The 13,939-nt window shown below is 50.0% G+C and overlaps 6 protein-coding genes across 6 annotated transcripts; 1 reads left to right on the top strand and 5 right to left on the bottom strand.

Annotated features, from left to right (window-relative positions):
* Positions 1 to 345: 345 nt before the first annotated feature.
* On the bottom strand, positions 346 to 1,014 carry J7T55_007652 (uncharacterized protein; the record flags this gene model as incomplete). Its single annotated transcript, XM_053134541.1, has 2 exons — positions 346 to 712; positions 782 to 1,014. 2 exons carry the CDS (start codon positions 1,012 to 1,014, stop codon positions 346 to 348), a joined length of 600 nt encoding a protein of 199 aa, XP_052987626.1.
* Positions 1,015 to 2,595: 1,581 nt separating this feature from the next.
* J7T55_007651 (uncharacterized protein) lies at positions 2,596 to 3,075 on the bottom strand (the record flags this gene model as incomplete). The annotated part of the gene is made up of 1 exon (XM_053134540.1): positions 2,596 to 3,075. One exon carries the CDS (start codon positions 3,073 to 3,075, stop codon positions 2,596 to 2,598), a length of 480 nt encoding a protein of 159 aa, XP_052987625.1.
* Positions 3,076 to 3,527: 452 nt separating this feature from the next.
* Positions 3,528 to 4,958, bottom strand: J7T55_007650 (uncharacterized protein; the record flags this gene model as incomplete). The annotated part of the gene is made up of 2 exons (XM_053134539.1): positions 3,528 to 4,889; positions 4,956 to 4,958. The coding sequence occupies 2 exons, from the start codon at positions 4,956 to 4,958 to the stop codon at positions 3,528 to 3,530; spliced, it is 1,365 nt and encodes a 454-aa protein (XP_052987624.1).
* Positions 4,959 to 6,220: 1,262 nt separating this feature from the next.
* On the bottom strand, positions 6,221 to 8,287 carry J7T55_007649 (uncharacterized protein; the record flags this gene model as incomplete). Its single annotated transcript, XM_053134538.1, has 5 exons — positions 6,221 to 6,406; positions 6,696 to 7,016; positions 7,082 to 7,315; positions 7,423 to 7,486; positions 7,551 to 8,287. 5 exons carry the CDS (start codon positions 8,285 to 8,287, stop codon positions 6,221 to 6,223), a joined length of 1,542 nt encoding a protein of 513 aa, XP_052987623.1.
* Positions 8,288 to 9,975: 1,688 nt separating this feature from the next.
* Positions 9,976 to 11,256, top strand: J7T55_007648 (salicylate; the record flags this gene model as incomplete). The annotated part of the gene is made up of 3 exons (XM_053134537.1): positions 9,976 to 9,999; positions 10,137 to 10,862; positions 10,981 to 11,256. The coding sequence occupies 3 exons, from the start codon at positions 9,976 to 9,978 to the stop codon at positions 11,254 to 11,256; spliced, it is 1,026 nt and encodes a 341-aa protein (XP_052987622.1).
* Positions 11,257 to 11,584: 328 nt separating this feature from the next.
* On the bottom strand, positions 11,585 to 13,483 carry J7T55_007647 (tripeptidyl-peptidase 1 precursor; the record flags this gene model as incomplete). Its single annotated transcript, XM_053134536.1, has 2 exons — positions 11,585 to 11,626; positions 11,678 to 13,483. The coding sequence occupies 2 exons, from the start codon at positions 13,481 to 13,483 to the stop codon at positions 11,585 to 11,587; spliced, it is 1,848 nt and encodes a 615-aa protein (XP_052987621.1).
* Between the last annotated feature and the right edge of the window lie 456 nt (positions 13,484 to 13,939).

The following is a 13,939-nucleotide window of genomic DNA, read 5'->3' as shown; positions in this document are numbered from 1 at the left end:
CCAATAGTGCTCAAACTCAGCATGTCGTTCACGAGTACATTCGCATCAATGTTTCTTGGTATGACATTAGGGTTCAGATTGTCAACATCCAGCAATCGAGATGAACAGTAGTACGGGAGACGACGGCATCAAACGATCTAAGCCACGAGCTGCACGCCAGGGCTGGTGTGCTTGTGACATATTAACTTCTAGGGTTGGCTAGGGTTGGTCAGGACAGTGCACGGGGTCATCAACGATGATGAAGAAATCCTACTTGTGGATGGCTTAATGGCGATAATTGTGGCACTTGAATTGCGATCCTTCGCTCAGAGACAGGCAAAACTATTCTCTGCTGAAGGTTTCCGACTAACAAGTACATATGTTGGGGTTGCACGTCCCTCCGCATGAAGTATCGCAGAGCTTAACAAATGTGGGCGTCTGGATCTGGATGGTGAACTCTCCGGCATGGTTGCTGACTCCGTCGATCGTCTTGTCGATGCTATACCAAGCCCATTGAAAAGTTGAACCCTGAGACCACTCTTCAACGATGTCCTCCCGCACCGCGAGCCAAACATTCAAGATATCGGCGCCAGCGTCCACCCAGGTGGCAGTCGTGTTCGGTGTCACTGTCGAGTATGAGATGTAAAAGCCCTTGACACCCGATGCTGTGTCGAGATACAGAGCACCGGAACTCCAGACCGTCTGGCCCTCATAGAATGGACCGGCACTGTATCTGCAATAGAATTAGCTGATGATTCCTTCTTTCGTGGGGCATAGCTGCCACAAATTGCCTTGTACTGACTGTGGGGGAAAGAGTGAGTCAAATCGCGCCAGGCTCGATTCGAGATCAGCCACAGAAAGCCCGGCACATTGGGCGGACGTTCCCGTCGAGTTGAAGTGGTATGATGTGCCGTCTTCTGCGCCGGTGACTGTTCCCTCGGATCTCTTAATCCCTATGTGGCTTGAGCCTAGAATGGCAGCGGCGACGAGACTTGTCGTGGAGATGGTTGGGACCAAAGCTTTCCAGAAGAACATCTTAGCGGCTTGGCGATTTCGGATGGGACTTGTTTCAGGGTAGGAGCCAAATTATGCAGATTCTTGACCAGCAATTTCTCTGGACGAAGTGCAGAGATTTTATACTGAGCAGTTCCTGTCGTCAATAATTACATAAGTGACGCTGTTGCCAAGCACATAAATCCTAATCCTACCTCGTATTGGGATTTAGTCTGCTGAAATTTGCAGTTCAGCTTCCCGTGCTTCCGTGCCGGGCGGTGAACTCCGCTCAGCTAAATCAGGTCAAGACTCATCGGATGTGCAGCCAGTGGCGTGAAATTCAGTCAGCACTACGCAGCGGTACGCATACGCTGTACTGAAATACGAGGCCTCCTTTAGCCGTGCATCTCTCAGCAACTACAAGAATCATTTCATACATATTTTGTGTTAAATCAGCTTTGGAAGCTGGGGTTGTATGTTGTTGCTTGGTTGAAAAATTGGAATCCTCAATGGACGAAAGCCAACAATGTTGGGACTGTAAAACGAATGCAATGAAAATAATAGTAATGATTGAACGTTTTAAGGTAAAGACCTGTCTCGCGGCTAAAACGAACAATTCTTGACGACTAAGCGTGCCCCTGTCCCTTTTCATTGTCCTTGGTTTGGAGGTGGGGGGGGGGGGAGGCCTCAGGGGCGCGCGAGTGTTATGGTTAGAGGTTAAACTACGCCAGAAGACATCATAAACAATACTAACGCTCGAATAATTCCCGTGTCCTCCTCTGTGCTGACCTTAGCGCTGAGGTTGAGAGGAGCTCCATAAGGCGCTCGGCTGCTTTCTTTTAATTATTGTCAATCTGGACATATGCTGTGTTACATGGCTAGGTCAAATGACATCGGAATCCTGGCGAGTTTTATCCTCTTCGTGAATTAAATATATGAGGAGACTTAATGTTACTTACTCTTCGACCGTGACCTTTGCAAAACGCATGTTGGCGGTTCAGGTAATATAGTTCTTAGCGATGTCTTTGGTGATGGGGGAACGTGTTGATCAGTTCCTTGTCATCGAGAAAACCTAAGACGGCAACTGATTCTTTTAATCTTGGCCACGCCAGGCCCTGACTCGTTACTTTCCTTAAAATGCAAAGCACGGTCAAATTTGCAGTTACCTTGAGATTGTGGTGAGCTAACGCACTCACGATCATCGTTAGCATTTTGGATGCAGATGCTGGCAGTAAAGACTGAAAGATGGCAATCGTTAACTGACTGGAACATTTTTGCGCGACTGGTGACTCGGGATAGGCATTGGTGAAAGTGGAGAGAGATTTTGTGCACGCAATATTGCTGTGCTTGTCTATTCAAGTATCTCCCAATGGACTCTCTCAGGCTTAATCCATCTCGCTGCACAGCATCACAGGCACATGGACATGCAAGGAGTACATATAAGCAGTAATTCTTGAGCTTATGAGATATTGTATAACTAAATTACATGAAGAAAAGATATGAAAGTATAAACAAAACAAAATCTATTTAATCTTAATATTCTGAAATCTTTTGCTATCCAATTTGTTACAATGCTCTCTAATAATAAAGTCGAGATGACAGGATGACCCTTTATGCGCCAGACTAACATGTCTGCCCCGACGCCGCTATCTCTACAGCTTTTGCTGAATAGTTGAGAGTAGTAATTGGCTCCAGAACTTCGATGATGTTCCAAATCTTCTTGCCGTCTTCGGTAAAGTCCCAGAACCAAGACACCTCCACCAGATACTCGTCCGTGCCGCACAGGCTAACTCTGTACTCCGAGAAAGCAGACGCCTTAAGGTTTCGCACATCTATCGACGTGAAGAGCACGGTCCAGTTAGCTGTCTGTGTGACGGACAGCTCGCTGGCTATGCCGGCCTCGTATGCGGTATTGTTGAAAAAGAAGTCCCGCGGGAACCCAAGAGCGTCAGTGAAGGTGTAGGGGCGCAGGTAACGGCGGCAGCCTGGCGTGAGGGTGTTGGAGAGCACTGACGGCCCGTCATCGGGCGCCCGGTCGTAGTCGGCGAAGAAGGTCTGGATAGTGCTCGCCATGGCGGCGTACAGATTGCTTGGCTTCACCATTTCCGGGACAGATTTAGTGGATCCGTTCCCGCGGGGGGGGGGGGGCTGTCTGGGGAAACAGAATGAGATGAGAGGAGAGGCAGCGCAACGACCGACCGACGAGGAAGGTAGGAAAACATTGTCGGCCGTGGACGTCCGTTGCCGGTGAGGAGGCGGCATCGTGCTCGCTTTTTAAACTATTTTCTTACATGCCTGTTGAAGGATTGGAGAGCTTGGCAGCGCAGGCAGGGTTGCAACGGCACTTTTTTCTTGCATGCTTGCAAACCCTTGCTAGAGTGACTGAATACCACCAGGGTCCCAGGTCCTGAGTGCTACTGTGTAATTACCGTGGAAAGATACCACACCCGCTTTGTCAAGGTGTCGGGCCGTCTTTTGGTCACTGAAAACAGAATTCTCCTCAGGAAAGTGCAGAAGATATACATGGTGTCATTTCTTGGCCTCACACTTGAACACTAGTGAGGCTTTTCGGCTACCATCATCAGATTCCTCGGTGAGATCTTATACTCAAAGATGGGAACAATGTCCACGTTGCGAGCTCCATGCTCGACGAGAAACCAGTAACGATCAAGAGCAATAATGCTCTCAATTACTTTACAGCATAGCACACTCAATGTCCACAGAATGGATATCCTGCCCTCATTGCTCGCGTACCGAGTCTCATACTCGGCAATGTCCATCTTCGAAATCGTATCCTGTTCGACACCCAGACATTCCATCGCACGTCTTGTGAAGCTCTCGAAGTTGGCCAAATCGCTCTTCCTAGTGCCCCAGTTTGGCTTGTCGTTGATTTGAATACCCTTATCATGAAACATCTTCTCCAATAAAGACCGGTAGAACTGCTTCCTGGAATATATCGACTTGGGCTTTGTCAAGTCTGTCCTCGCCCAATTGTTAGGGGCCTGGCAGCTCGCCATTAATGCCGTGGATGTCAGTGTCACGTTCCGCTTCCTCAGCCGCTCACTGATAGGAAAGCCATCCGGGTAGCTGTCTGAGCGCATCACGATGTGGTTATAGCAGCATCCAACGGCTCCCAGGTGAGTAATGGAGAGGCATGTGGCGAAGTACCTAAGCATGTGCTCGGACAGATTGCCGCAGGCGTGAAGTCCCACAAGTAGGCATTTCTGCCCACTCGCCCAAGCATCTATCTCTGAGGCCAGTGTTATTGAGCTGTCAATGTATCGAACAAGATGCTGCATCCTGTCTTGTGTGATACCGAGAGAGGTGGCAAAGGCCTTTGATCCGGCTATCTGAGATTCACTGCCATCGATTGCCAGGACACGGAGAGACGGGAACAGGTACGCAAGCGTGTTGGAGAGATAGCCCTGCCCGGAACCCATATCAATGACGTGAGTGATGCCGCTCGCTTGGCAGATGGAATGGATGTAAGGCGCCGCAACAGACACCTCGTTGAGTTTCTTTGTCTCCATGTGGTTGGTGAGAACTTCGGGAAGGGTCAAAACTGGCCCTTTACGCTGACTTCGAGGCAAAGAGACCGACTTTAGCTTCTCCAGCCATGATACAAGCCCCCCCGGCCGGCTCAGAGCGCTCTCGTAGCCAACAGACTGACGCGCGCGTTCATCTTCGTCGATACTGTCAATCATATCTCGCTGTGCGACTCGAGAATCTGAGAGTGAGTCCCAATAATTGGTCCATTCTGCTGGAAGCTTGCTCCAGGCATCGTTGATGAATGCATCATTCACGTGGACGCCGCCTGTGATCTGGCGCACCAGTGGAGATTGGATAAAATCGATAAGGTCATCAGTCAACTGCTCGATGCTGTTATAAGATCGAGGCAGGACAGGCGCTTGCATCTTCTGCCACGTACTCAAAACTTAGCGCGGGTAAAACTGGTAGGGTGGAGATCACCAAATTTGACATACCATTGGAAGACTGCCGGGTGCAAGTTAAGGCTGGGTGGCTGTGGGCTAGGGCGGTTGGTCCCTGCAGGCTCCCATGTGGGTCCCTGCAGAAGCCCCCTTATCGATAAGGCCCGCCTGCCTCTGGGAGCTTTTAAAACAGTGCCATTGCGGGTAAAGAAAATATGTTGACGCCAAAGGTTTAGAATTACTAGAGAATCTTCAAATCCTTCTCGCACGCCAACAATGGCTCGATACTTTGCGCAACAGCGCGCTGGCCACTACAAGTTCTCACCGGGCCGATGCGGAAACAGAAGATGGATCTTTATAAGGGAGGATATCAAAGGTTCACCTGAATTGCCATTTTACTGAGATGTGAGATCAGACTGCTTTGGTTATGCAGCCAACTGGAACAAACCCGTACTGGCCGGCTTCGTCTGAGCCGCCACCTAGCCGCGGGCAAACCAGCGAGCAATGAAGTCTGCACGTACCCTCCCCTCCTCCCCCTTTTGTACTTTTTCTCTCATTTTTCTCTCTCTGTTTTGGTTTAAGAAAACTATGGCTTCCTGCAGCTTTGTGAGTTTGCCGACAGCGGTGAGGGAAATCGATGGACCGTGCAATTGCATTGCATGCTAAATACGTTCCAAATATTGAAAGTCTCTGATCCAAGACTCGGAATAGCACAGAGCAACATTAATCCCAGGAAAGGCGACACGAAACTACTTGTTCCAGCTTGAGTCAATATCTCGGGCCTCCGAGACATAATTTCCATGCCTTGTTCTGCTGGTCGTTTTGATCCGAAACGCGTACTGCGCGGCCTGGCCGCTTTGATAAGGACAAGGCGCAACGTACAGTGAGTCTCTATAGGTTCTCGACGAGCCTTCCAATTGTTGTTAGAAGAAAGATCATCGATATGGAGCTAGCTGAGTAGTGGGTCGGAGCAAAGTCTGCCGGGTCTACTCAGGCACCTCTCCTTTTCCTCGTTGACAAAAAACGTGGCCTGCTGTGTGAAAACCGAGAGCGCCCACATGCCACCTTCATGCTCAATCATTTTCTTCGATGCAAGTGTTCTTGCTTCAAGATGTCACCCAGCTTCAGACATCAGCCATGGCAGTCCTGCGAAGACAGCATAATCTATTTTAGGTCAAAAGACGACTTCCATAATATCTGCCTTGTAATGGATGGCTTAAACTCAGATACTTGTGGCTATTGGGTCTTGAATTTTAGTTTGCGTACATAGCCAGCGCAAGGACAATCGTTGTATCATGCCCTTGACTTGATGAAGTAGTTCAAGACCCACCCGAAGAAGTCGTGTTGTTACGCTCGGGCAAGATTAATCCTATTGCCAAGCCAAATGCTTTGCTGTCTGTAGCTGACAACAAAAAGAGCCGAACCTGGCCGCACCCCTGGCCAGCCCAGCTGGCCCGTACCATCAAGATAGCCTTTTCGAATTCCTTTGATAAGAGGCGCATAAACTGAGAAAATTGAGAACAGGAACCGTGCTAACGAATGAAGTGTATTCACCGTTACAAATAAAAACAGAATCACAGATTTCATAAGCATGCATTGTCCTATCGTCCTGTTGCTTTGCCTTAGATCCGTTTAGAAACCCGGACATTCATATCTGTCTGTCTCCAAAGTATATAGGAATCTTCTCTAAATGGTCTCGACGGGTTGATGAGTTGGAAATCAAACTCCCGCAAAAGCTGAGCAAGTTGAACTGGTTAGAAACTGTTATATCACGATGATGATGGGCATACTTACCTCGAAGTAAATCTTATGGAGCTCAGTGTACGCCACGACCTTCCCCGCGCACATCCACCGACCCCCTCCGAAGTGAATGTCGATAGTCCGGTCCATTTGCAGTCTCTGAGCATCGTTGCACTCAAGCCAACGTTCCGGCCGAAACACTTCCACGTCCGCACCGAAAATGTCCCTTCTTCTCATCATTGAAAACGAATTGTGCCCAACAGCCGTGCCCTCGGGGATGAACAGGCCGTTGATCGTGTCGCCGCCAGGTGGGACACTCTTATAATGACCATAGGGCGCGGGAGGACGCATTCTGATGCCTTCGACAATGACGGCCTGCGATTGTGTGAGCACAACTCATCCTCTGCCATTAATCTTCAAGCTCAAGTAATACCACCTACCTGTAAATACGGCAGCTTTTTCGCCTCCTCTACAGTTATAGGCGACGATGCTACACCAGCCCTGATTGCGTCTTGTATTTGCTCCTTGAGCTTTTGATATACGCGAGGAGAGGTCATTAGATAGCCCATTGTGCTTCTAATGATAGTTGAGCTGGTCTCCGCCCCAGCGACCAGTTGAAGCGGGGCTTCGGCTATGGCTGATTTCTTTTCAACTCCATGGCGCATAAAGGAGCTCTATAGTCTCCATCAGCTCCGTGTATCCTCAAATTATTAGGATTGCAGATGGAACTCGAGCAGGATCGTTTGACACTCAGGCCGTGAGCGCCACTCGAAGCACTTACCAACATATCTCCGTGATTCTGCTCACCGCTCTCGAATCGCTTTTCAATTATGTCGCGGGAAATTCTACAGCAAGTTCGGTTAGATGCAAGTTAAAATTGACGTGTGTTGATGTGTTGTTGCCACGTACCTCATCAGCCGTCCCATACCGGACTTATCTGAGAACTTCGGTTTGAACGCAGCTCCCACGACGGTATTGGAAAAGTAACGCAGGAAAGGGATCTCAGAGAAGAGCCCGGTCACCAATAACAATTGGTCTAGAGAGTTTGTGTAATTGTATAAGTCGCCTTCAGCGTCCAAGAATCCAAATGCCTCCCCGTACGATAGGTCGGTAATGACATCCAAGGTGAAGTAGTACGCGACACGGGCGAGATCCACAGGATTGAGGTTGTCGCCTTCGGACAAATATCGTTGGCGGAGAACATTTTTCAAATGTACGATCTTCGCCTCGACCTTCTTCTCCATATCCATTTGATCACGACCAGCGTAACCAGCAGCCATCTGGGCTTTGACCTTATCGTGTGGTCCTGCTTCCAGAATGGTTGCTAGGTTGTCAGCCTCGGGGCTCAATCTGAGGCTGACCCACCATTCATCTCTGTTGTATTGGCTCCTAGCAGCTGAGATTTGGCGGAGGGTTTCTGGATCATCTGTCAAAAGGTAGTTTGGTCCCACTCTTACCAGACGCCCGTAATCTTGTATTTCCAATAGAGCAGGGGCGATGTGTGCTCTGAGAAGTTGCTTGACAATCCATAAGGAGGAGAAGGAGGCTAGGAAGGGACCAGGGACGTGGGAAAGCCGGTACCAAGCCTTGAATGTGGAAACGAAGCACCAAGTGATAACAGTAGTACCTGCAAGGACGAGGAGCATAGTTATATGTAGGCTTGGTAGGCCCACGTCCAATAATGCCATCTTTGAAGACAAATTCAAGAAATAGCAAGAATAGTATATTCAAGTAATCCAGACTGAGCTCAAGGAGAAGGTCGGGAGCGATGTTTAGGTTTTGGTGCAGGGACAGAACGTGTAGGAGCGGGGTTGTTGGTTCTCAAATGGATTCACAAGGGGAGTACAGTCTGTTTCCTAAATATTTTAATAGAAGCACTCCGAACCGCCATCTCCCGCGCCTGCAGGAGACTAGTCAGCTTGACCAACAACTCGACAATGACAATAGGTGGGCCGGGTGTCCACTTGGGGCGGAAAGGTAGTAGCGCATATGCAGGCAAGCGGAGAGGAGGGGATGATATCCGTTCTATCACTTTACTGCTCGAGAAAGTCTCAAGTCTCAAGTCTCTCATGTTATTGGGTCGTGGACTTGGCCAGTACTGTGCGAATTAGCACTCTTAACTTAGGAGAGGGAGAGGTTGTTGATCACGCTTAAGAGTCTTTAGTAAGCAACACGGGCTTCAGTCCACCCGGTGTCACTGCATGTCTAAGATAAGTTAAAACTTCGTAAAGGTTGTTGTTCCAAGTTGTGTGTTGTAAGAGTTATATATTTATAGGGAGAATAAATTAAAGATTTTAGATTAAAAGAAATCACAATAATAGTAAAATAAAAGAGATATATGAATAGCTGTATAGCCTTTTATTTTGTATAGCTAAGCTTACTAATCTCTTATTTAAAAAAGAGATGGTTTTAAATAAAGTTGCTACGGTAATATGCTGCGGATGGCCAGTTTGAAAGATTGAGGCTCTCGAGACTTAGCCTGCCTCTTGTTACTTCCATTGCAAATACTACCAAAACTTATATATGCTCAAGTCCCTTATACAACAAGAGGTCGCACTAATTGCAGACTTGTTATGCTGACCGCTTGGGACCTCTGTTTTGACTTCAAAGAGATGAGCCAGGTCGTGACGAATGATTCAGCCCTTACTTGCCCCCAAAACTGCCTTCTACCAGGTACTCATGTCGAAAGTTGCTGATTAGTGCAGTCCTCCCCCACCCCAACACTATCCCGGGGGTGGGGACGGGTTCTATGGCGCACAGGATCTCATACCATGTATTCAATGTGCATCTATGTAACACAAATAAGTAGTCTGGATGCGGGGACACGTGTGAAGTCGCCTCATGATTACTGGCGTGCTGTTGAAATATCGGCTTATAAATCCCAGCGCACCTATTCGACCGGTCTCGAAGCTTTCTGCGCCGTCCAGCACACCCATACTAACCCCAACTCTCATCAGTACACTGTATACTTGGGCGAGAGCACAGGAGCACAGGAGCATAGACATTTGAAACTATACACCAGCCTTTTAAACACGGCGAATGAGCCCTCAGAATGGTTGCAATGCCTACAAGTAGCTTATCGGTCGTCGTCATCGGCGGTGGCATCGGCGGGCTAACATCGGCCATTGCAATGAGGAAGGCCGGGCACAAAGTAACAGTCAGGGCACTCAGCAATACCTTTCCTTCTCCTACAATATAGTAGTGACCTGCACTCGCGAGTGCTTACATGATCTCAAACAGGTTTTCGAGAAGTACAGCTTGTCAGGTGAAGTTGGAGCTGCCGTTGGGCTCGGGTTAAACTCGCTGGAATATTTGCAAAGCCTTGGCTTTAATAATGCTAGAGCGAAGGTTTGTAGAGGTAAGTGGTATAATAGTATTGCGACTTGGTCTCCTCTTACCTAAGAATCAACCCTGTAGACGCTTTTCTTTACAGCTGTGGTCACCGGCTAACCAAGGATCCTGGTGTGAACCTGGCTACTAGCGAAGAACTCACAGATCCTCGATGGGAGGACATTGGAGTTGCTGCAAGTCTTGCAGGTAGAGGAATCTATAGGCGGCACAGTCTATCGACCTGATCTGCACCAGGAGTTGAGGCATGTGGCAGAGTCGCCACCGTCGAACAATGACGGTGGTGGAGATACCCCGAACCTGCCGTGCCGCCTTTCTGAATATACAGAGGTAGTCAGCATCGAGCCGGAGCAAGGCATCGTCTACCTGGCCGACGGTTCGCAAACCAAGGCAGACCTCATAATCGCCGCCGACGGTGTCCACTCGTCCGCAATGACCGTCATCCTGGGCGAGCCCTCCCCAGCTCTGCGGAGCAGCACCACGGCCGTCCGCGCCGTGATCCCCATCGCGAAACTGCAGCATAACCCCTTCGCACGGGTCATGGCCGACGTTCCTGGCCGTGGTACATTCAGTGTGGCGCCCGATCGCAAGCGGTACCTGCTCGGGTACTGGTGCCATGACTTCGAGTACCTCAATCTCGTCCTCTACGCCCTCGAGGATATACCGGGGATGGCGATCCACACGATGCGTGATGAGACAACCCCGGAGCATGTGGCGGCTGCCCTTAACGAGTTCCATCCTGACCTTGGGACGGTCTGTGACCACCTGGTGGGTGTTCTGCCTGTGTGGCGACTTTACACACGACCACCTGCTGCCCGATACAGCCGCGGCCGTCTTGTCGCCATTGGTGATGCAGCACATGCCATGTTATCGGTTCGTCATGTTTACACTTGATTGCCTCTCGTTTATCAGTAGATGGCGATGTGGCTGGTTGAAGTACCACTACTCACTGCGAGGCGCAAGATATCGGCTGAACACGTTTATTGTATAGCACATGGGCCAAGGTGCCAACTCTGCCATTCTTGATGCTGCGGCTCTCGGCACTCTCTTTGGAGACCTACCAGATCGATCAACGGAAACCATCTCTTACCGACTTCGCCTCTTCAACGAGATCCGAGTTCCACACAATTCAGCCGTTCAACTATGGTCGGAAATACCAATGTTTGATCTACCCACAAAGAGAAATGTTGATATTGAGGCATTATTGCCAGACCTCAAGCTCCCCGGTGAGTCCGCACGATGTTCTGCTGCTGGGGAAGTTTTCTAACCCGACAAAGAGACAACTCAAGAACTTGTAAATTTCTTGCAACGGTATGATGTTGTGGGTGTGTGCAGAGAAAAGCTTCAAGCTTCGGAGAAACCCGACCACAGGGCAGAATAGAATCAAGTTAATTCTTTGCATACCAGGATGCTAGGCGGCTAGTTGCTTGTTATCGTAACCAACCGACTTCTGTTAAGTTGGCTGTATGTCCCAGTGCGCCACAAAAGCGCTGCGTTCACTTTCGAGCTATGGCCAGACCTATTCACATTCCATTCACATCGGAAATGAATTTTATATACATTGTACAAGACTCCAGCTTGCCGCGAAATAACATCTAGTCCTTCTCAAGAGCAGCGTTTACCAACTCGTTGAAATTCTATTACCAAGTTAGTGCCGTAATCGTGTTACTGCTAAGTAAGGTACTCACAGGTGTGCCAAAACCAGTGACAGCATCCCAGCCAGCCTGAGCTGGGAACCCGGTAGTATTGCAACCATAGCTTGAGCCGATGGTGATGTCGGTAAAGGTCTTGTAAGCCTCCTTGTACAACCAAGGATTGATGAAGCCCAATGTTGGCTTGCCCGCGGCAATGAGGGCATCGTTGACTAGAGCCAGGATGCCCGCGACGGTGGGCGACGAAGCGCTTGTTCCTCCGACGCGGATGATGCTGCCGGCATAGACGATAACGTCGAGGTTACCCTGCGCTGAGATATCGGGATAGGCACGGCCGCTCTTGTTGTACAGCCCGTCATACGTGCCGTTCAAACTGGCGATGTACTTGTTGACGGTCGACGCCTGGTACTCGGGCTGTGCAAAGTAGTTGCTGAATCCAGCCCCCGAGGCGAAGCGGGTGACGGCTGTCTCGGGCGTGAAGTTGGCGGTGGCACCGATAGACGTGACCCATGGGCACGACGTGGGGAAGTCAGGCGTGAATTTGTAGGTGTTCTTGCCGTCATTACTATAACAATCACCGGATGATCCAACACCGGCATCTCCAGACGAGACTAAGTAGGTGACTCCGCGGGCGCCAAGCTGCGCAAAGCCCGAACAAACCCTCTCGGCGTAAGACTGTGGCACGGTCTGCTCGTCGTCGCCATAAGATGAGCTGAAGACATTTGGGATATCGTCTTGTGCAAGGATATAATTTAGGAAAGCCAGGTACGGTTCGTTGGTGTCTGTTGGGGTGCTCAGGGAGGGGATGAATGGTGGGCTTCCGCCCGTATTGTACGCAAACAGAGGCGTCGGAGAGCTGACGCCAAGGACCAGTTGAGCATCAAGGTTGCCTTCGACGTCGCTACCCGCGTCAACAAAAACAGAGGTGTTAGGGCCTTGGTAGTTTGGCCCGTCATCGATGATGATGAACTCAAACTCGTCGGCGGCAGCGACGGCGTCTGGGCGGAATGTCTGTAGGAAGGTCTTGGCATCGTCACGCCGACTTGTCTCATTGAGATAATTGTTGATGGCAATCGAATTGTTGTCAGCAGCCTGTGCAGTGTAGTTGATCGTGCCATAGACTGTGCGTAGGCAGTTGAGGGTGACAAAACTGGCGTTGCAGATTGCCGAGATATTGGCGGTCCCGCTTGCTAGCTGAGATGCAGGTTGCTGTTTGTACTTGAACTGGCCTGTATGCTCCCACCAGGTCAACTCCTGCTCGGACAAGTCAAACCTGACAGGCTTGTGCTCAGGCTTGGGCGTCAGGAACGAAGTCGTGGGTTGGACGACATCAATATGCTTATGAAGGTGCAGTGGCAGCGACCATTCTGTCGCGCGGTTGGCAATGTGGCCCCTGTCATGTTCATACTTCGAGTAAGTTGTCTGAAGTAACTCCTCGGCTTTTGAAATGGGCACAATGATGGAGATCCAGTCCTGAGCAGGCGAGTAAGCGATATCTCCGACGCCGTGTCCCTCGAGCCACCGGTGGACGCTGTCGATAGTCTGGTTTGTTGGGCGGACAATATCGGTGATCTCGTCGACAGACAAATGCTGGCCGTAGCGAGCATGGTCGGGGTCCGAGATCTCAAGTAGGTGTTGCTCGATAGCACCCTTGTTGCTCTGCTTTAGACCGATCTGGAGATTGATGATGTCGGATTTGTCTGCCGGGCCAAGACTCGTCCAAGACTTGGGGACGTAACGTCGCTCCTTGATGGCATAGTTGGTCGACGGAGAATCAGACGGCAGAGCTGTAGCGCCGATGACTATGGCGCCCAAGCCTACACAGAGCTTGGCCAGAGACATTGTGAGTAGTCAGGTCGTCGAACTTGGAACAAGGTACTCGCCCGGATGGGACTGACCTATCTGACCTTGGCGTCAGTGAGGAGCGACTGATATACATACGTTCAGACAGTGAATGACGCTGTTCGAGCTCCAAGCACTCATTGCCAACATAATGTCGTGCTCTTGATAGCGCAATCGGTCGTGTGCCCGAAGTAGAAGGTGATACCATTTTCCTGCACTCCTTGTGGATGTCGATCATCTCTTGTTTTTGTCGCTTAATTAGGCCTCCCGAGGTCTCCACTTATCACCGTATCATCGCTAACGACGCACAGACTGGGTGCGCACTAGACGCTAGCCTGATATAGCAGGTGTATATTCTACGGTATTGAATGAATGACGTTTGCAGAGCGAACTCGGTAGGGGTAGTCGCAGGTCCTCTCCAAGCATTGGCTGTACAGTAGTGGCCGTTGTGGGTGT

The sequence above is a fragment of the Diaporthe amygdali genome (genome assembly GCF_026229845.1).
Source record: "Diaporthe amygdali strain CAA958 chromosome Unknown NODE_46_length_305281_cov_63_574154, whole genome shotgun sequence".
NCBI lineage: Eukaryota > Fungi > Ascomycota > Sordariomycetes > Diaporthales > Diaporthaceae > Diaporthe > Diaporthe amygdali.
Note: the sequence above shows the minus strand (reverse complement) of the source record. Positions and strands in the feature narration are given on the sequence as shown.